This window comes from Tribolium castaneum, chromosome 10 (genome assembly GCF_031307605.1).
Source record: "Tribolium castaneum strain GA2 chromosome 10, icTriCast1.1, whole genome shotgun sequence".
Lineage (NCBI taxonomy): Eukaryota > Metazoa > Arthropoda > Insecta > Coleoptera > Tenebrionidae > Tribolium > Tribolium castaneum.
This window is the reverse complement of record NC_087403.1, coordinates 4,742,314-4,769,670: the sequence shown is the minus strand read 5'-3', so window position 1 is coordinate 4,769,670 and position 27,357 is coordinate 4,742,314. Positions and strand designations below refer to the sequence as shown.

The window sequence follows — 27,357 nt, the reverse complement described above, 5'->3', positions numbered from 1 at the left end:
AATATTTTTAAGGCAATTGCTTAAATATAAACGCACAAATTTAATCAAAAATCCAGAACTAACGATTGACTTGCACTTTCCAAGACATTTGGTCATGACATTGTGAAGAATTGTAAATGGCTTAATGTTTTAATTTTATTTTCCCTTCTGAAAGGAGCTCCCAAGCGACGGGCGAAATTTGGAATGAAAATATTATTAATACAAATTGGCTTCATTCAATTATGAAATTAATTTTGAATAAATCGGTTTTGAAACATTGAAAATAAAATCAATTGAGGACGACCGGAGGGTAATAAGCCAAAAACTGGTGTTATTACGCGACTAATGCTCTTCAAAAATTTTCTGACGCTGCTGAAGCGCACAGTTTATTATGAATATTTTGAGCATATTGCGTAGTTTTTGACCCATTTCCCCGCGTTCGGGTGAAAATGCACGAGATCAAGCCAAATCGACTTGAACGTCTATCGGCGTGGCATTATGTTTGTAGGAGTTTTCCAAGAAACAATCCAGTTCGCATCAATAATTTAAGTTAAAGCCAAGCCGTCGTGGCTAATCTTGTCCGTTACGTTTTTTTTCGGCTGTCAGCGTTCATTCTATCAGCAAAAATTGGAATACCGTAAACCAGTTGTTAAAAATTCATAAAATGTATGATTTTGAATTCTCAAACGTGAGACAGAAAAGCCGGGATTAACAATTCATGACCGAAGTGAACCAGTTAGTGGGTTTGCGTCCTTGCGGCTTTGGAAATATTTTTTCAATACTTCTAGGAGGCGATCCCAGTGAAACCATTCCCATGCAAAGCGTGGGCCCCAACACTCCTTCAAGAAGTTCATGTACAGCTGCGACTACTGAACCTGCATCCGACAGTGTGGCTCTGCTCTAATACGATTCTTCCAACTAAGGTAATTTAATTGGGGAAAGTTTAACAATTAGTCGCGTAACCTTTGGTATTAAAAACCGGTGATGTATTTACGATGCAATCAATTTTTAAGTAGTTCTTACCCCGTGTTACAAACGATATGTCAGCTTTACTTCTCCCTTTCATATTTTCCCATTTATCCATTATTTTCGTATATCTCCTGACACAATAGGAATGAACTTCCGAAAAGGATTTCTATTTATTTTTGTTCAGCTCTGATATATGTTCATTCCGCTCTAGTTATTATCGCGAATTATAACTTTAATTAACTTTAAATTAATTAAAACTGTTTTCAGACTAACGACACCAATAAATTTTATCACTTACTCCTACATCCACGAACTCTTTATTACGTTATTTTTAAACAGGACCTCCGAATCCGCAAAATCGATTCATTTCAATTATCAAAAGTGGTGTTCACATACATGTAAATGATATATTAACATTATGTACAAGCACTGAACACAATGTTAAGTGTGCTTGAAACTTTGCATCAAATTGCACTGTTGCTCCAACTATGAATAAACATCACTATAGGAATTCCTCTATATTAGATTAGATTTAATTATAATTAGTGTGAACGACTTGAGTGCAACCACTCAAATAACGCAAAGTACGCCTACTTTTCAGGTTTTTGCCACTCGTCTCAAGACATCATTCGCTAACCAACTCAATATAATTTATTCTAAATATTGCCATATCTGTTGAACAAGTTGTAATATAAGGCGACTCTATTAGATGCTGCTAGTGACCGTGCTTTTTTAAGGTAGAGAGTACATATCTAGGACCAAACCCTGGTTTGACTTTCGTTTCAAAAGACAATCTTAGTAAATTGAATTATTTGATTTTTTTCGACAACTTCGAATAATTTAGGTTTGGAAAATTCTTGACTGAGCGAATATGTTCTAACATTATTGTGATATTTTGTTTGGTTTTGATATTAGAGCGTGTGATTAAAAAGTTTCAGCCGACGTCTTGCTATCTTCAATTTGTACGTCTGAGCTCGGAAAGTTTTTATCCCTTCGGAACGTAAACTTTTTGATCATACGAGATAAGCCAATTGTTTGGAATTTTAAATGTAGGTAAATGTAGAAAAAACGCTGGGGAAACTTTATCCCGAGTCTAATGACTCATTACGCAACCAACGCCTGAATTAGATCCGAAATAAAGTTTCTTCATTAATGTAAAATAATAAATACATATCAAACCTGTATTTTCTTGTTGTGTATAAATGGTTTTATTTTTAGAGCCTTTAAAATGTATTTCCGTTCAATGTAAAACTCATTTGCCCAGTGGTTGCTATCCAATTACATTATCAATGTCTGGTATTAATGTAAAAGAAAACACAAATCCTGTTGCGAACCACTGTTGCTCTTTTTACGGTTTCAAGCGTAACAACGGCATGTTTCCAATTTTTTGTGACCTGTACTAGATACCGAAACTTGTTTTACTGTAGATTAAATAATTGTGATATCCTACAAAGTACAATTTCAATTTATCCTAGTTTTTTGTTGCTCTATAATACGAAATAAATGAATTGTTACCTACAAACAGTGTTTTCCTCCCAGACCCAGACCCCAAATAAAACGCGAAATGTGTGTAAAAATTATTACAAAAAAAATTATACACGAATAATAAATAAAAAATAGACAAGCTCAAGGAGTGGCTTAGTGCCACTCCTGCGACTTCGCGAATATTTTTCGAAATTTTGCTCGTCTATGTGAAATTATTCGGTTGGAATGGTTTTCAGGTTGCTATCGATCCCTCCCGAACCCTAAACACGCCAGTTGAAAATATAATAATTATAAATATTTTTGTAATTATTGCAAAAACAACAAAAAAACTCGTTAAAATCTTTCACATGACGAAATATGCAAGGACAAGGGTTCGAGATTTCTCTCTTCTGGAGTCAGTCTTTTTCGTCCTAATGTTCATTTTTTATAGCTGAAGCTTTAGAATTAACAGGTTCATAAAAAATTAATTAAGTAACCTACAAAAAATTTTTAGTATTTGTCGCTGTGCTTTTTTTGGCATTCCTATAATAACCTTTAAGTCAACGACAATCAAATCAAATTGTTGAAATTCATTTTTTTCTATATTGGTGTCAATTCACTCCCTTTTTTTTTGATATTTTGTTTACTGATAAATAAAGTGTTACCTATGACCAGTGTTTTCTTCCCCAGGCCCGCCCTAAATAAAACTCCAAATGTGTGTAAAAATTTATTATAAAAGATTTTGTACAAGAATTCTGTAAAAAGAGTCACTTCGGGACATACATAACAATAATATACAAATAAGAAAATAAATAGATTACAAGTTCAAGGGGTTGGGTTGTGCCACTCCCGCGACTTCGCAGATATTTTTCGAAATTTTGCTCATCTTCGTGAAGTTGTCCAAATTCCTTCCGGTTGCAATGGCTTTCAGGTTGTTATCGATCCGTTCCGAGCCCTAATCGCCAGTTACGATCAAAATAATTAAAAAAATTAAAAATACGCACCTCTAATATCCAAGCTTCAGTCATTAATTTCTCGTGAGGGGCCGTGGCTAGATGGTCCTTAAGTGAATTACTGGCCCTAGACAGAACCACCGCTCCGGTGTAAATATCAATAGCCGAATTGGCCAACCTATTCAAAACAAATTGTTCGTTCACAATACTCTTCCCATACTTAATTAAAACCATTTCGACAGCTTGTCCAAACGCGTCAATTTTCTGCAAAAAACCATCAAAAAGCGGCACACAAATCGCGAAAAATCACCTTGGCGAGCAAATTCGCAGCATTGCCCAAGTCTCTGTGCACCAAGTGGTCCATGGCAGGCGGCGACGCCAAACCTACAGACCTTACGACCCGCTTTGAGGCCTCCCCAAAGATTAGGCCCAAATTAGCGGCGGGGTTTTTGAACGCATTTTGCAATTCTTTGAGGTGCGCCCCTGCGTACTGAATACCAGTCAAGGCAACGAAAAGTCGCAAAATATCGTTAGTTCCCTCAAAAATTCGGAAAATCCTCAAATCCCTCAAAACGCGCTCAAGCCCCGTCTCCTTCATGAACCCCATGCCACCCATGATCTGAATCGCCTCGTCGCACACGAACCATGCCGACTCCGACGCAAAACACTGAAGAAAAATTAAGAATTTGCATTTTCAAAATTGTGATTTTACTTTTGAAATGGCGGCTTCCAGGTGGTAACTGGACGACCCCGAATCCATGTTCCCCGAAATCATGTACGCCATGCTCTCAGTCACGTACTGCAACATGGCCATTCTGGCGATCTTCTCTTGAATGGCCCCAAAAGAGTCGATTCTTTGCCCGAATTGAGTTCTTTGCGTTGCGAATTCTACGGCTTTTTTGATGCATGAGCGCATGGTCCCGGACAAGGCAGCAGCCATGCCAAAACGGCCGTTGTTCAAAATGTTCATTGCCACTTTAAACCCGTTGCCCACACCGCCAAGGACGTTTTCGACAGGAACCTTGACGTCTTCGTAGTAGACCTCAGCGGTGTTTGAGGCTTTGATCCCCATTTTCTTCTCCGGGGGCCCGTTTGTGACACCCCCGAACGAGCGTTCGACGATGAAAGCCGTGACTTTGTCAACGGTTTTGCCCGTTTTTGGGTCGTTGACGGGGGTTTGGGCGAAAACTGTCATTATTTCAGCCAACCCGCCGTTACTTATCCAGATTTTGGAACCGTTGAGGATGTAGTGTTTGCCGTCAGGAGACAATACGGCGCGAGTTCTGCCAAAAAACGCGATCTTTTTAGAAATGTGCGGACGAATATAACTGTTATCCAAAATAGGATTTTGGTTATACGTCCGCACATACAGATTGCGCACCTAATCAAAGATACTGGTGGGAAATGTTTACTTATAAAGGTAAAAATTCTAGAAAAAATCTATTTATTTTTTATTTTTTTTATTATTTTGAGATGACATTTATGCCCTTAAAAAATATGATTTATTGTTTAAAATGGGGGCAGAATGAAATTTAAATTTATATTTTTCGCGACGTTTCGATTTTTTGTTTTGTTTGTGCCATGTCAACTTCAAGTAACACGTATTAATATTGCAGCCTGATGAAGGTTTAATAAAAAATCGAAACCTCGCGAAAAATATAAATTTTAATTACTCCCTACCCTAAATAACCAATAAATATTTTCCGGCTACGTGGATAAATAACTAATTTGAAATAATTGATATGTGACAACGTTATCTAACAATCGTGATTGCAATAGAATTTGATCAACAATAAAAATAAATTAATTTCAAAACGGTTTCCTAGGAAATAATACCCAGTGTTGGCACATTCACAAATTTTAATTTTATCATGCATTTAATTTTTTTTTTTAATAAAAAAACTTCTAGAAACTGTCAATAAACTTATTCATCAGTGCGTTAGAGAACAATTCATTAGTGTGAAACATAAAAACATTAAAAAATAATGAAAACTGAAGAAGTTAACAAAATAAGTTTGCAGCTCCAGATTTTTTAAAATATGTTATTTTCAAGATTTTTTCCGTAATTTACACATTCTTTTCCATAACGTACCACTAAGTTGGTGCGCAAGTTTTTGAACACCCAGTATACGTGTCGGTATCACAGTCATATAATTATTACTATTTTAAATATACTTTCACTTGGTTATTTTTTTGACGATTATAAAAACCAAAAAATCTTTTAATTTCATTTGGTTTACCAATAATTCTACCACTAATTCTTGGGGAAATATTAAATGCTAGCTGAAAATAATAATTGTTGGGTAAAAATCACAAATGCAAGGTAAAAATTATAAACGCTTTGTAACAGTAAGTATAACTGAAGATAATTTATAGTATTTAAGAAAAAAAATGTATCAATGCAAATCCCTCTGATTATAAGAGGGACTACTGTTTTTTTATTTCCCCCTACTAAATACGCCATTTGTCCATTCCATGTTAAAAAAATAGTTTTATTAGAAAAATGGTTTTTAATCAGATCTTCACATCAAAAATTGTCTTTAGTTCATGTCTAGCATAACAGATATCTAGCTCAGCAAGTGGCTGTTAAATACCTAGGGAGGTATAGCGTTTTATAAGCAGTACTACTATTATTTCTACGCAAATATTATTAAAAATACGTTATCACTTAGCATTCAGATTAATTTACCTAGCATTTTATTAGCATCTGAAATTTTTGCTCTAAGTCTGGTGTTTTTTTTTTTGAATAAGAATTTTTGTAAAATTCACGTCTGGGGAACAAAACCATCAGGTTCTAACAAAGCGGCTATTCTAAGTAGGTAAGCTAACCACGGCCTTTTAGAAATACATTTCGAACGAAACATGATTGCTTAATGCAGAGGTCACTCGTCGCGATAAGAGTGCACGAGTCATTTAAATTTTCAAAGATAAATTTAAAACCACACTGCGTGTAAACATAAATATTATAAATATAAACAGGCACTGGCTAAAAATATAATCCCGAGCAAGCAAAACATGTCTATTTTGTTCAAAATAAGGCAAATAGTATTTTCCACTTACTTTATTGAACCGGCGTCTGACCCTGACGATGGTTCAGTCAGGCAAAACGCGGCGAATTCCCCCGAAGTGACCCTTGGTAAATACTTAGCCTTTTGTTCAGGGTTCCCCACCAACAAAATCCCCTTAAACCCAATGGACTGGTGGGCCCCTAACGTGATCCCCACCCCCAAATCGTACGCCCCCACGATTTCAACCAGTCTGGCATACTGAGTATTAGTAAGCCCCAACCCACCCAGATCTTGAGGGACTTGCAGTCCAAAGGCACCCAACTCCCACAGCCCCTTCAGCGAGGTTTCGTCGACCTTCTCCAAAGCGTCATTTTTTGCCGGGTCGTTTACCTCCTACCAAATGAAATAAGCAAATTTTATCGTTGATTTTTTAAATCGAACCTCGAAGAATTTTGAAACTGGGTCGACGAGCATTTTTAGAGTATCGCGTTGCTCTTCAGTTAGGACATTGGGGTAGGGGAAAACTTGGCGCCCCTCAATTTGCCCCCTGAAGATGTTCATAACGAAGGAGGTGTTCTCGCCAGGGGGTGAGGCCGGCTTGTCCGTGTTTTGCACAGTCTTGCACTGTACCGCAGTGGTTGAGATGAATCTAGAATTTTTAAAATTAAAATTGGCAAAAGTGAGGTTAGGCTAGACGGTTACCTTGTAAGGGCCGCATTTTGGACTTTGCTTTGATTTTGGATACAAAACTTCGCAATTCGCAACATAATTACTACAAATTAATCACTCAATACCACTAAAACTTAACTTAGAACTTAAAAAAATGTATCACGGATGTGCTTTATGTAATTGAATAGATCCTTGCCCACGATACAAACGCAATGAAATGAACGAAGATTTGGAAATTAATAAGTAAAAATTAAGACACTCGACTAGAACTTTGGACTTCGGACCGAAAATACTCAACGCAAACAGGTGGACTAAAAATAATTCGACAACCGGACCTGTTGGTACCCCTGGTTTCGCACTTTCCACCAAGAAGAAAATTTATTTTTTATTCAAAAAATTTGCTTTTGCCAATAAAACACTACATATGCTCTATTTTGGTACATTTGTCCTTATTACCGTCATGAGACCCATGAGTCACGACGCCAACGTATCATAATGTACGGCGGTGATAACAATAATTATATAATTATTTACATAAAAAAGTCATATGGCAACTGTAAAACCTTTACAGTGCCACATGTATTGCATAAATGTAAAAATATGTATCAATCTTGATATGCACAATCGCTTTAAAATTGTAAAATTACACTTCAGACACTAGCAACCACGTTATATATTCATTTTTGTTTAAATTGTTGCAAAACATGATTTGCAAGTTTGTGCATTTTTTTTGCTGATACTGTGACTGAAAGACAGAGGCACGATAAAAAGCAATTGTTAAAATTCCAAACAAATTGCACAAAAATTCGTTTTTACCAAATGCTTTAAAAAGTAAGAATTATTCCAAAAAATATGAATTACAATATAATCATTGATAAAGTGTTAAGATAGTATCGCAGTTTTTGTGTTATCTTTCGAAAGAGTAAACTTTCCAAACGGATGCAAGTTTTCGCAAACGGCGGCGTGAACTTTTTGTTGCAGTTGGCTTTCTGGGGGCAAAATAAATTAATTATAGCCGCTTTATTGCAGAACATTTGCCGTGGAAATTCCTTTTATCACCTCGGAAATAATATGTAATTATTTGAAATGACGCAAGTCGCGCAAGCTTTTAGCGTAAAAGCGAAATTAGGTCGGCAGTCCTGCCAGCCACACGTCGCGAAATTACCTATCTGTCTTATCAAAATAAACAACTTCCAGATCATTCGTCTCGTACTGCCAACATGAATTATCAGTATGACAAATAGATTTAAAATTATTGATAAACGCTTTTGAGTAGTAATTTTGATAGTCGTATTTACGCTTGTGTAAAAAATGTGCAAAAGTGCGATTGTGCTAGTGTCCTTTTTGCTGTGTTACGCGGTCTTACACTGTGATGGGGCTGCTTCGGACATCCAGCTCGATGCGAAGGCCCAAACCACCCACCGGATAGACAGCTTGAACTTGTTGTCTTACACGTTTCTCCTCATTCTCACTGTACTTACAATCTGGTTGTTCAAGCATCGTAGAGTTAGTTTTTTACACGAAACGGGGCTTGCAGTTATCTATGGTAAGGTTTAGGACGGTTTGAGCAGTTGCCAGATGCCCTTTTAGGCCTCATCGTCGGGGCGATCATTCGCTACTCGGGGAGTCCGTCGCATGTGCTGAACATGCAAGTCTTCGCGAACGACCCCAAATACAACTCGAGTTTGCCCCCGGACACCGTGTCTTTGCACTTCCCTGTCAAGGGGCCCTACATCAAGACCAACAAGACGTTTCAGTACATGTTTCGGGGCGAGATCGCCGATCCCGTGGAGAACGAAATCGATCTGAAAGCGACATTCGATCCGGAGATTTTTTTTAATATCATTCTGCCTCCGATCATTTTCCACGCTGGATATTCCCTAAAGCGGGTAATTTGATTTGTTCGGTTGCTTGTTAGCTTGGTTCGGGTGTAACGACTAATTGGATGACTTTTCAGAAATATTTCTTTCGTAACTTGGGCGCAATACTAACATTTGCAATAATTGGTACGACGATTTCGTCCTTTATTGTAGGAGCATTGATGTATGGCTTTGTCCAACTGATGCCTGCAAAGCTAGCCAGCAGTATCACTTTTCTGGATACTCTGTATTTTGGAGCCCTCATTTCTTCTACTGACCCACTGACAATCCTCGCTATTTTTAATGATCTACACGTAGATGTTAATTTGTATGCCTTAGTTTTCGGCGAGAGCGTCCTAAACGACGCTGTTGCGATCGTCCTCAGTGGGTAAGACAACGACGCTCTCCGCCAGTTAGCAACACTAAACACGGGAAAATTTCACAAAAAGTAACAAAATTACGATTTTCACCATATTATTTTTAACTTTACGACCTCACTCTCATTTTTATGTCTACCATGTGTTTGTTGTTGTTAACGGCTTTGTTTACGGCTATAATTTTCTTTGTTTACTATTAAATTTCATTGTTTTAGTTCTATTCAAAACTATGGAGAGAGATACCAGTCAAGGTCGGGTGGCTTCGAAACAAAAGCCTTCTTTAGAGCTGTAGGCGATTTTTTCGGCATTTTCATGCTTTCACTATTGATAGGAGCTGTCATGGGATGTGTCACAGCATTGATATCCTTTTCCAAATAATCTTTCTGTGTATTTACTTCAAAACAAAACATAAAATTCCTTAACATTTTTCACATGACGAAATATACAAGGGTTCGGGATTTCCCTCTTCTAGAGTCGGCCCTTTTCGTCCTAATGTCATACAGTACTTTCCTTATAGCTGAAGCTTCAGAATTAACAGGTTAATATAAAAAATATAGTAAGAAACCAAATAAAAAAATATTTTAGGAGTTGTCGCTGTACTGTTTTGTGGCATTTGTCAAGCTCATTACACCTATAACAATCTCTCAGACGACTCAAGAATTCGTACTAAGCAAATGTTCGAATTGTTGAATTTTTTAGCCGAAAATTTCATTTTTTCCTACATTGGTGTCTCGATGTTCACCTTCCCAAAGCATCACTTCGACCCTTTGTTCATTCTCACCGGATTTGTATCCTTTTTTGATAAAGAGAACAACGAAATTTTATGTTCACTGAATGTTTACGTGTCTTTGTATTTAGAACAAACGGGCGGCTGAAAAAATATAGTAATAAATAAAATTATACAAAAAAAAAATACACAAAACTCAAGGAAAAATAACATTTTAAAATAAAATTCGGGTTAATTGTTCTTGTTGTCGTTAAATGGAATGAAGAATATACTAAGAAATAAAATTACAGCAAAAATTTTTTCAAAAAAAGTAATAAGAAACAAAATTGAAGCAAGAACAATACTTTGATATTTTTTTTTTTGGTATTTTTTGATAACATTCTATGAAATAATTAAATAACTGACCTGAAAAGGCTCGATTCATTCAGAACTAACATTTTCCACTCTATTCGTTTAGGAAAGACGGTACTTATTAATGTACGTGATCAGCAGGTTTACGGGCTTTTGAGTACATCTGTATCTCATAAAGGAGTACAGATCCCATTTTGGCACTTCTAGCGTAAAGTCTATTTACTTTAAGCTAGGTTTTGAAATAAAAATAATTGAAAAAAAGCGAAATAATTCAAAAACATAAACGTGCAATAATTACGAGAAAAAACAGCATTTTTATCACAAAAACATTCTCTGGAAAAATAAAAAATTGCTCCATTTTTAACTAATTTAGTGAAAAAATTTAAACATTTGTGTTTTTTTTAAACACTATGAAAAAAAAAAGCAACAATGTAATTTTCGATCCATTTTTGTGATTTTGCGACAAAATAATGTTCTTAATTTTGCCACAGTTTACCTTTTGCCTCAAGTGACTAACTTTTTCTTAACTTGGGTCAGACTTGCGCTGCTATTGGTCGCGCGGCAAACATCTACCCTCTCTCTTTCCTACTGAATTTAGGTCGAAAGCCCAAAATCCCGGCGAATTTCCAACACATGCTATTTTTTGCCGGTAACAAATTTCCTAATTGTTATTTGTCAATACTAAAAGTAATGTAGGTTTGCGAGGGGCTATGTCTTTTGCGTTAGCAATACGAAACACGGTATCGGAAGCCCGTCAGGCGATGTTAACTACAACTTCACTAATTGTAATAATCACTGTAATTATCCAAGGAGGTGCGACGATGAATCTGTTGCAGTGGTTCCAAATCCCGTGAGTTATTTTAATCAATGATTTGATTATTTGTGACGTTATTATGTAATGTAGGGTCGGCATTGATGAAGAAACCGAGGCGTTGTCCCACCAAGGCCACAATGTGAGTAGCTTTTTCACCGTTTTTGTTTTTGCACTGTCATTTGCATACAATCCCCGATTTTTAACCCATTATTAATTATTAGGTTTACAATTCAATGGAGAGTACGTCAGGGGTAGGTATTTATTCATAACTAAACCGCGCAATGATGTTTTTGGCTCGTTCTAACACGGCTAAAACGACATTGCAGTCACATTATTCGTCCAGTTATTACAAAATAATGACAAAATGATGTTTAGGGCAATACACCAAGGACCGAATGGAGCGAAATTAACGAGCCCGACTTGACACGATTGAACGAAAAGGCTGTTCTAGCCCGAATTTGGGGCTCCTTTGACACACGCTATATGAAACCGCTTCTTACGCACTCACGGCCAACTCTCCTAGAAACGTTACCAGTCTGTTGCAACCCTATTGCCAGACTGCTTACAACAACTGAGCAAATGACTCAGGTACAGATTCACTAAATTCCAAATTTGCGTAAGACTTTGCTCTGTCTTTCTAGGAAGGACAGAATAAACCAAACAGAGACTCAGACTCTGACCTTTGTATAGAAGACAATGATTTTACTAATAGTGATCTAAGGGCGAGTTCTCATAGAGTAAGTTCCTTTTATTCAGCGCATTGAAAGTGATAGCTAGGTAGGAAATTATTGTTTAGTTGGGATTGATTTCTTTGTGTTTGTAAATATGGGTTTTATTTCTGTTGTGCCCCACTGTAAATAGTAGCTACATTAGTACAATTTGTTATTAGCTTTATTGAATTGTTTCTCCTTTTAAATTTTTGTTGCGCACTTGGTTTGTTCTCTCTTATTAATAGCACAATTTAATCAACTTTTTACTTTGCAGCCAATCCATTCTATTAGTGGACATCAAGTTTAAGAATTTTTTTAACTGTACTCGATCATATAAAATGTTGTGAATTAAGTCTAGTCATTGCGTTATTTATACAGCTTTAAAATTATGCACTGTTTGAGTTATACACGCGCTTTTTCTCCGAATGAAACTGTGTAACATTGACCTCGACGCTGAATCCGCTTCCTTACAGGTGTTACGTTAATATTGTGTTTTAGCAGTATTTTTTAAATTGTGTATTGATAAGAAGACAGTATTATTAAGAGTAGAATATTTTAAACAGTTTGCAATAATTGTTTTCTGAAATAGTAGCAACTACTATAAAAATTTGCAATATGTTTTTGATTGATTTAGAGCTTTATTACATCAGTATGCCAATATATTGTATTAAAATGCTAAATATGACGTCTTTGTTTTATTGCATGCACTTTGCTGAAATATTACCATTATATTATGGCTGTGACGTTTGATTTTTACTGATTGTAAATTAGTACTTAAACTTGTTAACGTACTCATCAATAAATTATTGTCAAGATAAAAAAACGGCGTTTTTATCCCTTGAACTTTACAACAGTAAGACTGAATTTCGAATCATGTTTGCCGCTTTGGGGAATTAACTTCGCTAAGTTTGACGGTTGGTAGCAGAAAAATGCACAAACAACTGTGGTGTGGACGCCGCGGGGTGTAAAGAATAATTGTATAAGAAAGAAAAATTATTAAAACCATTGGAAAAGTAAAGTTTCAAGAATTAAAGGTCAGTAAAACCGCGACATTATTTTTATTGATTGAAGTTCCTTTGTTACCTTTGCGCCAAATGTCAGTCGAGTGTTACCCAAACAACTAAATTTAAATATTTGGGTTGACATCCCATCGATAAACGATCAAAAATCGGTTTTTAACCCAAATTTCGCCAACGCACAGTGAGGCGGATAAATAAGCTTAACCTAACACTTCGTCCCAATTAACTAGGTCTGAGCGACCATGGGCTCAAAGCGCTCGAAGAAATCGAAACAGGAACAAGAACTGCTCTCAGATGTAAACAACAGTGACACCGATGACGCTCTCGAGCCCGAAATTAGGGAAATTATCGAAAACGGCGTGGTCCCAACAGTCCCCAAGGCCCCCAAGAGAAAAAAGAAGATCGAGGGTCTGGACGAAGTGCCCAGGAAAGTCAAAAAGACCAGTGAGAGTGATAGTGAACCCAAAAAATGCAAAAAGCGAAAAGTTAAGTTTGAGAGCGTGTCGAGTAGCGAGAGTGACGACAAACCTGTTGAAAATCACCAGGGTGACATTCAGAAGACTATCAAAAGCGAGGCTGGAGGTAACACTTCGTTTTATGCTTCACGTTGATTTTGTTATTGTTTTGGTAGAGAAAAGAAAGGAAGAGATTACGTGGCCAGACGCTGACATTGTTGAACTGATCAACAGGATTGAAAGCAACATTCCAGAAAAAGACGCATTATCTTACAGGTCCCGTGTCGACAAACTAAATTGGAACAACGTCAGTTGCACTTTTGCTAATTATTTTCACTCATTGGGTAATTTTAGATTGCTTTTAATAATTACACCTCCGAACAGTGCCGAAAGACCTGGCTGCAGGTGCAGAAAAGGATTCGGCGGTTTCGACTGTTACGTGAACTTATCAATGATGCTAGAGAATGGATTACAACTCCGAAAACTAATCATAAAGTTGCTGCCAGACCTGTAAGGATAACTAACCGTTTAATTTTTTTGTTTAATTGTTTTTAATAGCGGAGACATCCAGATATGCCCCGAAGGCCTCTCTCTTCATACTTGCTATTCTTCTTAAAGAAAAAGGAGCAGATTCTTAGTGAAAATCCGGGTCTTGATGCGGTAATTATTTCAATTCTTTGAGAGTGGGCTTAAGTGGATGTTTCAGAGTGACCTCAGTAAAATCGTCGGTCAGATGTATAAAAACCTTCCACCGGAAAAGCGGGAAAAGTACGAGAAATTGGCAGCCACAAACCGGGAGGAATATGTGGAAAAATTAAAAACATTTTTGTAATAACCCTCACTTGAAATACCATTGGTTTCTTAACGATTTTTTCAGTGAAAATCATCCCGAATTAGTGCCACCACAACGACTGAATGTGAAAGCGGAAAAAGAAAAGTCTCCAAAGATTGAAACTTCGCCGCCACCACCACCGCCGCCGCCGCCACTCCCGAAAGTCGAAAAAGAAAAGCCGGTGAAATTAGAGAAAGAGAAGGTGCCAAAACTGGAGAAGGAGAAGCCGCCAAAAGTTGCAAAAGAAAAACCGAAAGCGGTGAAACCGAGACGGCCAGGCCGGCCAGTTGACAAAAGTAACCGACCGCCAAAAAAATGTCAAACTCCTTTTGGGCTATATTACGCCTCCGAATTGAAAAACATGGAGCCAGGGACTGACAAACAAGCTTTTAGAGAAAAGTGCAAAGCGCAGTATAAGCAAATGTCGGACAAGAAGAAGGTGGTTTGGATTAACTTAGCCGAACAAGACATGACTAGATATCAAGTACGGTGCTCACGTCTGCTGCAGTTTTATTCTTTGATTGGCTTTTAGGAGGAAGTCAATGCGTACAAGTTGAAGAACCCGGATTACAAACCCAACAAGTTCAGGTCCATACTCACGAAGCGGGAAAAAGTGTCGAAAGAGAGGGCGCAGGGAAAACCCGCGAAACCGCCAAACTCGGCGTACGCCCTCTTCTCCCGAGTGATGCTCCAAAGTGAGCAAATCAAATCTGTGAATCCGAAGGACCGGATGAATTATATCGCGAATAAGTGGAAGAATTGCACGGAGGAGGAGCAAAACGCGTACCGAGACCAAGTCGTCACAGTACGTACTTTGATGTTGTTGGGGATGTAATAATGTTTCGATTGCAGCTAATGGCGAAGTACAAGCAAGACTTCCAGGCGTATGTGGAGACGTTGCCTGAGGAAGAACAACGCAAAATTTTAGCTCAAACCAAGCGCGACCGTCGCCGCACCGGCCGCCGTCGCAGCAGCGACACAAGCCCTAGAAAACGCAAGAGTGTCAAAAACCCGCCTAGGAAGCTTAAATTTGCGGAACCAGAGCAACCCCCAATGTAAGAAACGTGCAGCAACGAGTGTTAATTAACTAATTTCCGCTTCAGATCACCTTGTAAATATTTCGCCACGTTATACAAGGGCGAAGATGACCCGACCCAGGCTTGGAAGCTGCTCAGCGCGGAGGAAAAACGCAAATACGAGGAAGAATTAGTGAAGAAGAAGCAAGCCTACATCGTCGAATTTGAGAAGTTTTTGAAGAGTCTCAGCAAAGAGGAGTTGGAGGAGTTTTCGCGATCGCGCCAGCAACAAGCCCAGACTGATGACGTTAGTATTTCTCTGTGTTGCAACTTAAGTTTGATGATTTTTCCAGGAGAGTTCCGAATGTTCGTCTGGTTCTGACGGGGAGGATGAAGACGACGAAGGGGATGAAGGCCAAAATGAGGGGCATGACTCAGAGAGCGACTAACTTTATATTTGTATGTGAATTTTCTGTTTTCAAGCCTTAGGCAACGTGACTCACATATGAATGGCATTGATTGATTTGTAGTGTTGTGTGAAAATGTTCTATTTTGTGTAGTGGTTCGTGTCAATTTATAAAACTTGTATATACCTGTATTCGTTTTGTAAATACTTATAACTAATGTAAAAATCATATTCACAATTAATTACTCCACGACCACTTCAAACGTCGCTTTGAGTAACAAATTTTTCTTACGTTCTTATATTCATTTTTAGAGTCTGTGACAAGTGATTGATTGTAACCACTTACAGAACCAAATGCAACTGTTTTTTACAATTTTGAATTATCAACAGTAGTTCGTGAGAGTGATAGTTACCGACTTTTTCCATCAACACTGCACGAAAAAAAAGCATTTCGTAACAGTTGGTTTTTGTCCGAAAGTTCTGCAAACATAAATATTTTGTATTTAATTTGAATGTTTTATTTTAATTAGGATTGTAAAAGTTGTACGGTTTGGAAGTTAAATGTTATGCTCTGAAACTAAATAAGTAATTACACAGACCGGAAATTTGTTTGTTTTAGGAAATCATTTTATATTTAAATTTAAACCAGAGCTATATGTAATTTTTTAATTTAAGAGACAAAATGACTCCAAAATTACGGATTTCGGAAAAATATTGCATTTGGCGAGTTCTAGAAGTGGTTAAAATTAAATTCCATTTCAAACCTTTAGAAGCAGCGCATTTAGGTTCCTGTGTACGCCGAGAAAAATAACAGCTTGAAATAAGCTAAAGGTTTGAAACACTCACTAGTTATTTTTGCCACCCTGTGACAATTTCAGTTACTGTTTTTATAATTCATATACCTGTTTTTGTAGAGCAAATAAATCTTGATATTTATAAAAATTGTTTCATTATTCCCTTTAGAATAACTTCCCTTTAACTATAAGAAATAATAATGGTGCTCAAAGTAATATATTTAATAGAAAAACGAGTTCACAGTTGTTTAATCACAATACGACCGCCGGATAAACCTCGGTGTGCACCTCTTGTGGCAGCACTCGTCGGCAGCCCCTCCTGGGGCCTTGAGGAGCCCCCTTGATGCCCAAACCAGTGTTTTTTCTTCGAAACAGTTGCACAGCAAATATCTTATTTCGTCGAATCGTTCACCACAGAATACACCTGATTGGTCCCAAAATGAATCAATTTCGTTACTCATTGCGTTGGAGAATTCCCAAATTATTGAAAATATTAGCATCAAGCTTATGATGGAGCCCATTCTGTTAAACATTGTTTAAACTAGGCGATTTAACTGATTGATTAAATCGGCTCGCTCTTATTTTATAGAAAACTTGCGTATGGGCGTTTTTACGCACACCACCATCCGAGAAATTATGCAAATGCTGTTTGGAACGATGTTTCCTTTAATTTTCCTCACACGAATGCATTTCTTGTCCCAACTAATCAGTGCATATTGAGGCACTGTTCTAAATATAATTTGATAGTATCAAAATATTTGACTAAAATACACCGCAAGAAAATGGTTCGTATTTTGAATTTAAACTGATTGATAACCCTGGTAACCCAGATATCGGTTCTGACTGTATTCAGTAATAAGAGGATTAAGTTGAATGAAATAACATGTTACTTATGGTATGTATTCGCAACTTTTGGGTGAAAATTTTTGATTAATTTTGTAGAAAACTGTAATTTTGTTCCTGGCATGCATTGCCCTATCGTCGTGCCAAGACGTGGAAATTAATAATAAGTGCTCCTACTCTATGAACAAATCAATTTTTGGATGCCAGGATTTGTCAGACAGTGTGAAAAATATTGACGGGTTTATCACACCCCAAACCCGAATGCTAATGATAAGAAACAGCAACGTACGATTCGCCCCTTATCACCACAATCTGACAAATTATCAACATCTCATTAACTACAACATTATCGATAATAATCAAGTACAAATCGACGAATTTGCCTTTTATGGTATGACTAATTTAAATTATCTCCGAATCACAGGAAACTACCTTCCTGTTTTGAAAAACGACACATTTGTCGGACTTGACAATTTAGTATTTTTACTTTTACCGAAGAATAATATTTCGTCGTGTGAACCAAAATCATTCGTTGGCTTGCAAAGTGTGACACAAATTAACCTTGCTGAAAATAAAATTCAGACAATTCAGAGTAATTTGTTTAGTAATCTTAACGAGTTGAATCATTTGTTTCTTGACCACAATCAAATTAAAAAAATTGAGATGCATGCTTTTGCGGATATTCCAAATCTGGAAGTAATTGATTTGAGTTTCAATAAATTGGAAATTGTAAACACAGACGTGTTTAATGCTGTGCACAAACTGAACACTTTACTTCTCCATTTCAACAATATCAAAACTCTTGCGGGAATTTTTCACTTAAATAACTTAAAGTTCTTAAGGTTGGATAACAACAATTTGGACGAAATTGAAGGAAACACTTTTGCAAACTTGGAAAATATTTATACCATTGACTTGTCACATAATAATTTGTCCACTATAACGAGCCAACCGTTTGTCCATTTAAAATCGCTTAAACACTTGCATTTGGGCGGAAACAATGCCAATGCTTCATTTTTTGAGCGCCTTAAAGAAACGGTCTCTGTTGTAACATAATCTGTATCTGATCTTTGAATAAATAAATGTTATTAAGAATTGGCTGTTTTTTATTTAAAAGCTAAAACGGCTTCATATTTATTTGGTGCTATGTATGGTCAAAATACTACATTTTTTAAGTTTTTGTTTAAAACGCGAATTTAATGGCTTGATAATTTTGCTCAAAACCACAACTTCGCATTTATCTCATGAAATAACATCAGATCACCTTTTTTTACTTAATTTGATTTCGAGCGCACAAAACGAGGAAAATAAACGATTTCTTGCATTATTCAATGTTTTATTGTAAAATTATATAAATCTTTTAAACACATAGCGTTTAAATTTTGAAAATGACTACGGAATAGCATCATCTGTCGGCGGCAAAGCGAACGAGGGGCCACGTGACCTGCAATTTTACCAAAAGCTACTAATAGAACCGCCGCAGGTCGCGCCACCATAGCAGCAAGTGCATTGTGAAAATCGCTTTCGACTGAACTTTCGGTAAATGTTTGCCTAATTTTCTACTTTTGTGTTAATTTTCCTAAAACAAAGTTAATTTTAAAAACGACATGTTGAACGGTAAAATAACGCACTTGGTTTTAGCACTGGTGACAAAAGCGAATCGTCGCAATGGCCACACATACCAGGATATTGAGCCGAATAATTCGTAAGTGAGAAATTACATAACTCTGAATTAAATTTGTTTTTAAAATAGACTGGAACAATCGTTCCGTGTCCGCTTCATTTGAATGTATTTTTGGGCGTAAAGTGTCATTTTAGGGCGAAAAAAAATATTTCAAACACTTAACCTAACAGGTGCAAAGTTCACAAATTTATTGATAATGTGTTGTACTTGCAGCCGACAGCCTGAAAGTTGGACAATCGATCCGGTTTAATAGCTATGAGGCCACTCGAATGAACCTGAAGTTGACCGGGAACACGAAAGTCATCTGTCAGGGGTTTACGGGAAAACAGGGGACCTTCCACAGTAAACAGGCCATCGAATATGGCACTAAAATGGTCGGGGGGGTCTCTCCCGGAAAAGGGGGCAAGACCCACCTGGACTTGCCCGTCTTCAACAGTGTCAAAGAGGTTAGTTTGCCGAAAAAACAGCGCCAGATATGTAACACCGACCATAAATAACGCTCAAAACACAACGCACCTTGTCTTTATTGTTTTCAAAGCTAATTTAGTTGCGTTAGTTGCATAATCACGGCTTGGCAAGTGGTAAAACCTTGAAAATTTTCCAAAATGTCGCGATAAAGTGGCCCTTTGGTACTGATTGTTTGTTGTCAGGCGAAGGCGGCCACAAATGCCGACGCTTCAGTCATCTACGTGCCGCCCCCGGGGGCTGCCGCCGCCATTCTGGAAGCAATGGACGCGGAAATACCTCTAATAGTCTGTATCACTGAAGGCATTCCTCAACAAGACATGGTTAAAGTAAAACATAGGCTTCTTCGTCAGAACAAAAGTCGGTTGGTAGGCCCGAACTGTCCGGGTATCATTGCCCCCGAGCAGGTAATCCGCCCCTAATTTTTGCCCCCTTATGACCCATTCATTATCAGTGCAAAATTGGTATTATGCCCGGACACATCCACCAAAAAGGAGTCGTTGGGGTGGTGTCGAGGTCCGGCACTCTGACGTACGAAGCTGTCCACCAAACTACCCAAGTCGGTTTAGGTCAAACTCTCTGTGTGGGGATTGGCGGCGATCCCTTCAACGGGACGGACTTCATTGACTGTCTCGAGGTGTTCTTGAAGGACCCCGAAACGAAAGGTATTATCCTTATTGGGGAGATTGGAGGAGTCGCCGAGGAGCAAGCTGCAGAGTATCTCATGCAACACAATACTGTACGTTCGTGTTTTTCGTTGTGTTAACTTATTAATGATGTTTTGAGCAGGGGCCTAATGCGAAGCCTGTCGTTTCGTTCATTGCGGGGCTGTCGGCGCCTCCCGGCCGGCGCATGGGCCACGCTGGGGCGATCATTTCCGGGGGCAAAGGGGGCGCCCAAGACAAAATCAATGCCTTAGAGAAGGCCGGAGCCATCGTTACCAAATCACCCGCTCAAATGGGCAACGAGTTATTGAAAGAAATGCGCCGTTTAGGCCTGGCATAAACGCGCTTCATGTCAATTGATATTGTATTATAGTTTATCCATTAAAATCGATTATACCTAAGCAGAGTGTATTTAATCCGCTTATTAATGTTGATAAGATGTGTTCCAGTAACATTGTTATTTCATTCGTTAAGTAAAAATTGTTGTTTTAAACATTTGTTTCATTTTCCAATAAACGAGACGTTAGATGGCACACGAACTTTTATTTACATTGAACAAATTTCGAGCAAATTGATAAAAATCAAAATTTACAACGTGGTTGAGTCTAGGTGGACCAAAGGTCGAAGTTCGGTTGCTTTATTGGTCATATCGAAAATACCTTGAACACTGTTCTAACAGTTCAATCTCTGGTTATTACATAAATGAGTAAGCCGCATCCGTTTTCATTAATGGAAATTAATTGAAACTATAACCCGGAAATGGTTATTTAATCGTATTTTATTATTACTTTCGCGGATTTAAACAGTAATTGTTGAAGGGAATAAAGGAATTATTCCCTTATAAAATGCAATGAAAACTTGAGGAAATACGAGAACCACCAAGATTTTTGGCTTTAAATCTTTTTGTGTGTTTTAATTCCAGATTATCAATTTTATTTTCAGCAGAATTTAAAAAGCGAGCGCAAGCCAATGCACATGCGGAGGCAAATGCATCTTTTTTATGCTAGACGGGGTCAATACTTTCTGTTTCTTTCTAACTTCTGCTGCAGACTATGCGATACCTTTCTCTGTCTCCTTCTACTGTGTGATTGCTTGCGCATTGCATTCATGGACCTAACCTAAACGAAACAATACGTTTTGTACAAACATTTTGTTTCAAACTGTTGTGTTGTGTAGTGAAAAACATCTAAACATTGCTTTATTTTCATATCAGTTTATCACAGAAATGTACGAATGGATACTGTTAAGCATAAAGAAAACCTAACCAAACTTTCTTTAGAAGAACTTGAAGAAATTTACGAGCGGGAACAAAATATACTCAAGAACAAGTAAATGGGGTAAATTAAATTACATGAATTTAGTGGTTTATTCTAGGAAATTGGTCAGTAAGTTACCCGACAAGGGTAAACAGTTGGAGCAAAAGTTAGAGGAAATTAAGAAAGAAATTGATCTCAAACGCTCACTTCGAGATATTGAAGGGAGTCTGAAAACGTTAACAATAGATAGTTCTAAAGCGCCTGTTTTAAATGAAAAACATGTGCAACACTTATGTAGTATGGAAAAAAGTCCGGAGAAAGAGAGGTATAAACCGTTTTCCACCCTTGCTCATGAAGATAAATCGAAAAATCAGAAGCCTACACAACTGATTCCATTAGCGGAATCGATTACTTTATTAGTCGAACAAGCAAATACACTGCCGGTGAGTCGCCAGTTGAGTTATTTGTGTTTTAAAATTTTTTTGAAGGTTCCTGATGCCAAAGTTATAATCGAGGGAGCTGAGAGTGAGGAGGAAGAGGACGCATTAGATAACACACCTTTGTAATTTTCAAAAAAACTCTATTTAAATAAATTAACAATTTTTAACATTTTATGAATACAAGAGTTATATACATACATGTGGTAATAATGACAAAAACAGCCTTTGACCAAAGTATACAAATCCAGTGTTTTGATAATTTTATCATCTTGACTAGATTTTTGAGAACCAATTTCAACGCAGGGAAGGGGCCAAAAACCGAACTAACTTGCTCAAAAACTCAACTAAACGAAAAATCCATCCTGGTAATTTAAAGCAAATTCCAATTGTTTAAAAACGTCGAGAGTACGAGTACTGGCGAACTGAAACCGAGAAAAGCAAAAATTTTGTGAAAACAGAAAAAACTCCAACTCTAGCCAACTATCTATCGAGATCCCTACTTATTCCGTTCGCATTATTAGGATCAATGCTAACTCTGTTCGCCTCGGCCCTCCTTCTCGAATTTTGCGCGTCAGACCTCGCTCTTCCCCTCAACACAATGTTTCTCTGCCTAACGGGCCTAGCTTCATCACCAACTGAAATTTCAGTCTTACTTGAACCGTCCCCAATTTTAAACAATTTTGATTTAATATTAGGCTTCTCATTAGAGCCCTTATTACCGTTCCTATGCGCAGCCGACGACAAAACTAACTCCTGCACAAACTGGCTGCGATCTTGCCTACTCAAATCAGTCGTTGACTGCAACGACAGCTCCTCTAACAGCCCGACCAGAAGGAACTGTGATTGAGGAGAAGGCATGGTCGGAGCGTTAACAGACGGCTGCTGAATCAAAACCGGGCTAGGGTTTAGCATTAAAGTCGAAGTTCCAGAGTTCGACGACGCGTGAGATTCGCGCAAAGACGTCTGGCTTTGGGTTTGACGTCGCGGAAAACGCTCCAGCTGCTGACGAGCTGCGTTCACTTGCTGGCGCTCGAGCTGCAGTTGCATTTGCAGCTGTTGCAGCTGCGTCGGAGTGCTGCTATTCGTGTTGCTAGCGGAACGACGAACCCCCGAAAGTTGAGACAACAACTCCGCGATGGGGTCCACCGTTTCCCTGGACGAGGGAGAAAGCGAGGACAAACCGCCAGAACTGAACACACTGTTCACAGAAAATTCTATTATTAAAGACCGACAACGGTTTTTAACAAAATTGTGATATTTGGCTTTTTTATCCGCGTAATTTGATATGCAGTTGTCCCAGCGAGATGGGACATAATTGACCATTCAATCTCAAAATATTTGAATAAACTTACTACTAGTAAGGTCAGTGCAAAAGTTTGATGTTCATACTTTTTAAATTTTATATTTGTTGTTCCTGACTCGCTAAAAATATTTTCCGTAAAATTGGTAAAATAAATTTTGTACGTAAGTTTATTTTTATGTGTGCACTTGTTTTTTTACAAATGAAATTACTTTGTACTATTTTTTTTTCAGCTATGAATTAGGAAACTCAAGAGGCGTCACGAATTCGTAATGAATTTGTAAACAAATCATTAAATAAATCATAATAAATTTGCTTTTTGTATTAGTTTTAAAAACGCGGTAAAATCCTTAAATTTACACTGTTGTGCTGAACAAGCTCATACAATCCTATATTATAGTGTTAGTAGCTAACACTAGCCAAGTTTTCATATTAATCAGAACAAATATATCAAAAGAAATCTTCGATAACGCTTGAAAGATTGTAAATTCTATATATAGCCATTCCAGGAAAAATGCAATCTGACATCGAGATTTTCAAAATAATTTAGTGTGTAGAATTTCTTTCAAAATATAAGAGTTTATATTTAATGTATTTTGCGCCAAAAGTTTTTTTGTTGTGGATTTAAAATGGGAGAGAATAATTTAAATGGAAGTAATCCTAAAATTTACATAGAATTGCCTTGTAGGCGATAATATGAAATACTGTTGAGAGCTTTTTTTGAAGTGTTTTCCTAATTTTTAGTAGCTTAGAAAATGGAAATCTGTAAATGTAAATCTGTAAATCTGGATTGTTCAACAATAAAAATGTGACGTCTTTGTTGTGTTCTACCATTCGAATCTTAAATTTCCTTTTCAGCAAATTTACTAATGTTCGGCTGTATTTCGAAAACTAAGCAAAATTGACCACAGTTTTTAGGTCAAAATCAACAGTTTAAAAGCAAAAAAATATGGTGTGCTGCATTTGAAACATTCGCTGGGACACTGTATAACATAATTCAAAGCCAAAACGTTGTTGAATTTTGGGCCACTTGCCTGAAATGCATATTGGACCGCCTGGGTCTCAGGGCGGCAGCCCCCCGCCCCATATGAGTTGCATTATGGGGAATTCGCCTAACATTGTGTCTAGTCCCCACTGGTTCGTCTAGAAAAGAAATTAAATCCCTAGGGCCGGTGCGATGTTCTAGAGTGAGATGTCCGGCAAAATCATCAGTCATTAAATTAGGATCACCCCCTGGCATGGCAGCACATAATGGACAAACCTTCCAAAGGTCATTAATAAACGAAAAACGAGCAATTTTCCACACTTACAACTTCAAACGAAGTATCAACATGTTCGGACGAAACATGCTCCTGCAAGGTTACATCAGTGAAGCCCATACGAGAGCAGTACGGGCAAGTGTAGGACTGAGGCAGTTCAAGACTGGTCAAGGCCTCACCACCGTAGAAGAAATCTAATAAAAAGCGTTTTTAGACCAACTAAACTACCAAAACTCTCGTGATTGTGTTAATTTGTTCGAATGAAAACACCAAAAATTCGTACCAAAGTCGGCCCTGGTGATGATACACTGCATAGGGTGGTCAGTCGTATGCCTTGTATTGGTGGCCCCCCCTTCATAGCAAGCCGCACACAAGTCATAATCGTAACAAATCAAACATTTGTATCGGCGGCCCCTAAAATTTCCAATCAAACAAGAATCACAGCTTACACCTGTAACCCAATCAATTGATTACATCGGAACTGTAAACATCAATAGCCTTACCTTCATGACGACTCATGGCAGATATTGTGTATTAATTCCACTACGTTTTACCAAAATTTACACATGTAATTAGTGTGAAACCACAAATTATTTTGCAAATTGGAAAATCACACTGATCCGAACACAAGCTTGTAAAACAATGACAATTACTGTTTTACCGGCGACGCCATCTTTAGCGCCGTCCGGGTAACATGTCGGTAAAACCACCAAAAATGGCGCTGGCACCATGAACATTACAGTCGACCAGACAATCGCTGTGCGCATAGAGCTAGCACCATTCCCACCATTCTCGTTTTCTACAGCCAAGTTCACACCAGGAAAATTATCAAAAATAATCGTAAATCATTATAAAAACATCAATAAGTTGTTACGCTGACTTGCATATCACATTTATAGAACATCTCCTGACCATTCTCATGTGTTTCTATTACAAATTAAAACTTAACTGTATTTAATTTCTGCATTTTTTATTCTCATATTCAAGCAATGCAAACTGATTTTTTTTACCCCCTTTATATCCTGCAGTTTTCTTTATTTTTGCAGAAGATTAAGCCCTTCGATAGGGCCTTCGACTGTAAAAAAATCATGTTCGGACAACACCCTTTGGGACTTTAACGAATTTTTTAATTTTTATAAAGTTTCTCTATTATTCTCTATGTAAACTTTTAAAGTTTTTTGCTAAAAATTAAGATAGGCAATATCTATAGGGAAAAATTTTATTTACCAAAAAAATTCATAACTTAAAAACTAAAAGTCGTAGAGCAATGCGGTTTGTTCTATTGAATTCAGCGGCTCATTTTGCATATAAAGCCATTTTTTAACAAGATGTAAAATTTTAAAGTTTTTTGCAAAAAATTAAGATAGGCAATATCTATAGTGGAAAATTTTATTCAACAAAAAAATTCATAACTTATAAACTAAAAGACGTAGAGCAATGCGGTTTGTTCCATTGAATTCAGCGGCTCATTGTGCGTATAAAACCATCTTTTAACAAAATGTAAACTTTTAAAGTTTTTTGCTAAAAATTAAGATTTGCAATATCTATAGTGAAAAATTTTATTCAACAAAAAAATTCATAACTTAAAAACTAAAAGTCGTAGAGCAATACGGTTTGTTCCATTGAATTCAGCGGCTCATTCTGCGTATAAAACCATCTTTTAACAAAATGTAAACTTTTAAAGTTTTTTGCAAAAAATTAAGATAGGCAATATCTATAGTGGAAAATTTTATTCAACAAAAAAATTCATAACTCGAAAACTAAAAGTCGTAGAGCAATGCGGTTTGTTCCATTGAATTCAGCGGCTCATTCTGCGTATAAAACCATCTTTTAACAAAATGTAAACTTTTAAAGTTTTTTGCAAAAAATTAAGATAGGCAATATCTATAGTGGAAAATTTTATTCAACAAAAAAATTCATAACTCGAAAACTAAAAGTCGCAGGGCAATGCGGTTTGTTCCATTGAATTCAACGGCTCAATTTCCGTATAAAACCATCTTTAAACAAAAAGTAAACTTTTAAGGTTTTTTGCTAAAAATTAAGATAGGCAATATCTATAGTGGAAAATTTTATTCAACAAAAAAATTCATAACTTAAAAACTAAAAGTCATAGAGCATTGCGGTTTGTTCCATTGAATTCAGCGGCTCATTTTCCGAATAAAACCAACTTTTAACGAGATGTAAACTTTGAAAGTTTTTTGCTAAAAATTAAGATAGGCAATATCTATAGTGGAAAATTCTATTCAACAAAAAAATTCATAACTTAAAAACTAAAAGTCATAGAGCAATGCGGTTTGTTCCATTGAATTCAGCGGCTCATTTTGCATATAAAGCCATTTTTTAACAAGATGTAAAATTTTAAAGTTTTTTGCAAAAAATTAAGATAGGCAATATCTATAGTGGAAAATTTTATTCAACAAAAAAATTTATAACTTAAAAACTGAAAATCGTAGGTCAATGCGGTTTGTTCCATTGAATTCAGCGGCTCATTTTGCATATAAGACCATTTTTTAACAAGATGTAAACTTTTAAAATTTTTTGCAAAAAATTAAGATATATAGGCAGTATTATAGTGGAAAATTTTATTCAACAAAAAAATTCATAACTTATAAACTAAAAGTCGTAGAGCAATGCGGTTTATTCCATTGAATTCAGCGGCTCATTTTGCATATAAAACCATCTTTTGACAAGATGTAAACTTTTAAGTTTTTTGCAAAAAATTAAGATAGACAATATCTATTGTGGAAAATTTTATTCAACAAAAAAATTCATAACTTAAAAACTAAAAGTCGTAGAGCAATGCGGTTTGTTCCAATGAATTCAGCGGCTCGTTTTGCGTATAAAACCATCTTTTGACAAGATGTAAACTTTTAAAGTTTTTTGCTAAAAATTAAGATAGGCAATATCTATAGTGGAAAATTTTATTCATCAAAAAAATTCATAACTTAAAAACTAAAAGTCGTAGAGCAACGCGGTTTGTTCCATTGAATTCAGCGGCTCATTTTGCGTATAAAACCATCTTTTAAGAATATGTAAACTTTTA

General features: G+C 36.9%; 8 protein-coding genes across 25 annotated transcripts in view; 6 read left to right on the top strand and 2 right to left on the bottom strand.

The window, feature by feature from the left end:
* The window catches only part of mGluR (metabotropic Glutamate Receptor), a 32,679-nt gene extending 30,209 nt beyond the window's left edge, over positions 1-2,470 (top strand). For 14 of the 15 annotated variants that reach the window (XM_015981324.2, XM_015981287.2, XM_015981298.2 and 11 more), the window contains 2 exons: positions 768-902; positions 1,550-2,470. In XM_015981324.2, the coding sequence (XP_015836810.1) occupies positions 768-883 (116 nt within the window). In that variant the 3' untranslated portion in view covers positions 884-902; positions 1,550-2,470. The other variant, XM_015981293.2, reaches the window with a different exon arrangement.
* A 656-nt stretch (positions 2,471-3,126) lies between these two features.
* Acadvl (Acyl-CoA dehydrogenase very long chain) lies at positions 3,127-7,391 on the bottom strand. The gene is made up of 7 exons (XM_961313.5): positions 7,076-7,391; positions 6,815-7,022; positions 6,426-6,766; positions 4,078-4,648; positions 3,676-4,032; positions 3,417-3,629; positions 3,127-3,367 (listed from the first exon to the last, which is right to left on the bottom strand). Exons 1-7 carry the CDS (start codon positions 7,138-7,140, stop codon positions 3,230-3,232), a joined length of 1,893 nt encoding a protein of 630 aa, XP_966406.1. The 5' UTR covers positions 7,141-7,391; the 3' UTR covers positions 3,127-3,229.
* Positions 7,392-8,155: 764 nt separating this feature from the next.
* Nhe3 (Na[+]/H[+] hydrogen exchanger 3) lies at positions 8,156-12,565 on the top strand. Of its 2 annotated transcripts, XM_064359491.1 has the most exons (13): positions 8,156-8,588; positions 8,633-8,931; positions 9,000-9,289; positions 9,494-9,640; positions 9,713-9,816; positions 9,864-10,066; positions 10,894-11,005; positions 11,053-11,206; positions 11,261-11,309; positions 11,392-11,421; positions 11,546-11,758; positions 11,812-11,907; positions 12,155-12,565. In XM_064359491.1, the coding sequence occupies exons 1-13, from the start codon at positions 8,354-8,356 to the stop codon at positions 12,185-12,187; spliced, it is 1,965 nt and encodes a 654-aa protein (XP_064215561.1). In that variant the 5' UTR covers positions 8,156-8,353; the 3' UTR covers positions 12,188-12,565. The 2 variants fall into 2 exon arrangements, with proteins under 2 accessions (XP_064215561.1, XP_064215562.1); XM_064359492.1 differs by lacking the exon at positions 11,392-11,421 and having other exon boundaries at positions 8,162-8,588.
* A 202-nt stretch (positions 12,566-12,767) lies between these two features.
* LOC100141998 (nucleolar transcription factor 1) lies at positions 12,768-16,550 on the top strand. The gene is made up of 11 exons (XM_001808958.4): positions 12,768-12,914; positions 13,130-13,481; positions 13,531-13,661; positions 13,709-13,864; positions 13,913-14,014; positions 14,061-14,182; positions 14,232-14,670; positions 14,719-14,991; positions 15,039-15,241; positions 15,290-15,509; positions 15,556-16,550. The coding sequence occupies exons 2-11, from the start codon at positions 13,142-13,144 to the stop codon at positions 15,649-15,651; spliced, it is 2,082 nt and encodes a 693-aa protein (XP_001809010.1). The 5' UTR covers positions 12,768-12,914; positions 13,130-13,141; the 3' UTR covers positions 15,652-16,550.
* Positions 16,551-17,071: 521 nt separating this feature from the next.
* LOC103314975 (leucine-rich repeat-containing protein 70) lies at positions 17,072-18,340 on the top strand. The gene is made up of 2 exons (XM_008202387.3): positions 17,072-17,297; positions 17,345-18,340. The coding sequence occupies exons 1-2, from the start codon at positions 17,286-17,288 to the stop codon at positions 18,299-18,301; spliced, it is 969 nt and encodes a 322-aa protein (XP_008200609.1). The 5' UTR covers positions 17,072-17,285; the 3' UTR covers positions 18,302-18,340.
* A 316-nt stretch (positions 18,341-18,656) lies between these two features.
* Scsalpha1 (Succinyl-coenzyme A synthetase alpha subunit 1) lies at positions 18,657-20,552 on the top strand. 2 transcript variants are annotated; one of them, XM_961397.5, is made up of 6 exons: positions 18,657-18,784; positions 18,887-18,950; positions 19,143-19,375; positions 19,580-19,801; positions 19,849-20,133; positions 20,184-20,552. In XM_961397.5, exons 2-6 carry the CDS (start codon positions 18,914-18,916, stop codon positions 20,397-20,399), a joined length of 993 nt encoding a protein of 330 aa, XP_966490.1. In that variant the 5' UTR covers positions 18,657-18,784; positions 18,887-18,913; the 3' UTR covers positions 20,400-20,552. The 2 variants fall into 2 exon arrangements, with proteins under 2 accessions (XP_966490.1, XP_975865.1); XM_970772.4 differs by having other exon boundaries at positions 18,694-18,834.
* A 573-nt stretch (positions 20,553-21,125) lies between these two features.
* On the top strand, positions 21,126-21,950 carry Polr2M (RNA polymerase II subunit M). Its single transcript, XM_008202391.3, has 3 exons — positions 21,126-21,387; positions 21,434-21,758; positions 21,804-21,950. Exons 1-3 carry the CDS (start codon positions 21,293-21,295, stop codon positions 21,879-21,881), a joined length of 498 nt encoding a protein of 165 aa, XP_008200613.1. The 5' UTR covers positions 21,126-21,292; the 3' UTR covers positions 21,882-21,950.
* Positions 21,875-25,008, bottom strand: LOC661305 (E3 ubiquitin-protein ligase KCMF1). 2 transcript variants are annotated; one of them, XM_015980889.2, is made up of 6 exons: positions 24,818-25,008; positions 24,598-24,765; positions 24,366-24,508; positions 24,090-24,316; positions 22,475-22,953; positions 21,875-22,390 (listed from the first exon to the last, which is right to left on the bottom strand). In XM_015980889.2, the coding sequence occupies exons 1-6, from the start codon at positions 24,831-24,833 to the stop codon at positions 22,236-22,238; spliced, it is 1,188 nt and encodes a 395-aa protein (XP_015836375.1). In that variant the 5' UTR covers positions 24,834-25,008; the 3' UTR covers positions 21,875-22,235. The 2 variants fall into 2 exon arrangements, with proteins under 2 accessions (XP_015836375.1, XP_008200611.1); XM_008202389.3 differs by having other exon boundaries at positions 21,875-22,953.
* Between the last annotated feature and the right edge of the window lie 2,349 nt (positions 25,009-27,357).

Bases quoted from the DNA above. Each gene is read 5' to 3' on its own strand.
- Acadvl (XM_961313.5), bottom strand. From the start codon at position 7,140: ATGTTGCGAATTGCGAAGTTTTGTATCCAAAATCAAAGCAAAGTCCAA. The intron at 6,767-6,814 runs GTTCGATTTAAA...TTCATTTGGTAG, and splicing joins CAGTTTCAAAATTCTTCGAG to GAGGTAAACGACCCGGCAAA. The intron at 4,033-4,077 runs GTAAAATCACAA...ATTTTTCTTCAG, and splicing joins TGGAAGCCGCCATTTCAAAA to TGTTTTGCGTCGGAGTCGGC.
- Nhe3 (XM_064359491.1), top strand. From the start codon at position 8,354: ATGTGCAAAAGTGCGATTGTGCTAGTGTCCTTTTTGCTGTGTTACGCG. The intron at 11,006-11,052 runs GTAACAAATTTC...AAAGTAATGTAG, and splicing joins ACACATGCTATTTTTTGCCG to GTTTGCGAGGGGCTATGTCT. The intron at 11,207-11,260 runs GTGAGTTATTTT...TATGTAATGTAG, and splicing joins TTGCAGTGGTTCCAAATCCC to GGTCGGCATTGATGAAGAAA.
- LOC100141998 (XM_001808958.4), top strand. From the start codon at position 13,142: ATGGGCTCAAAGCGCTCGAAGAAATCGAAACAGGAACAAGAACTGCTC. The intron at 13,865-13,912 runs GTAAGGATAACT...TGTTTTTAATAG, and splicing joins ATAAAGTTGCTGCCAGACCT to CGGAGACATCCAGATATGCC. The intron at 14,015-14,060 runs GTAATTATTTCA...TGGATGTTTCAG, and splicing joins AAAATCCGGGTCTTGATGCG to AGTGACCTCAGTAAAATCGT.
- Scsalpha1 (XM_961397.5), top strand. From the start codon at position 18,914: ATGGCCACACATACCAGGATATTGAGCCGAATAATTC. The intron at 18,951-19,142 runs GTAAGTGAGAAA...TTGTACTTGCAG, and splicing joins GATATTGAGCCGAATAATTC to CCGACAGCCTGAAAGTTGGA. The intron at 19,802-19,848 runs GTAATCCGCCCC...ATTCATTATCAG, and splicing joins GTATCATTGCCCCCGAGCAG to TGCAAAATTGGTATTATGCC.
- Polr2M (XM_008202391.3), top strand. From the start codon at position 21,293: ATGGATACTGTTAAGCATAAAGAAAACCTAACCAAACTTTCTTTAGAA. The intron at 21,388-21,433 runs GTAAATGGGGTA...GGTTTATTCTAG, and splicing joins CAAAATATACTCAAGAACAA to GAAATTGGTCAGTAAGTTAC. The intron at 21,759-21,803 runs GTGAGTCGCCAG...ATTTTTTTGAAG, and splicing joins AACAAGCAAATACACTGCCG to GTTCCTGATGCCAAAGTTAT.
- LOC661305 (XM_008202389.3), bottom strand. The intron at 24,509-24,597 runs GTACGAATTTTT...GCTTTTTATTAG, and splicing joins CATCACCAGGGCCGACTTTG to ATTTCTTCTACGGTGGTGAG. The intron at 22,954-24,089 runs GCAAGTGGCCCA...TTCTGTGAACAG, and splicing joins CGGTCCAATATGCATTTCAG to TGTGTTCAGTTCTGGCGGTT.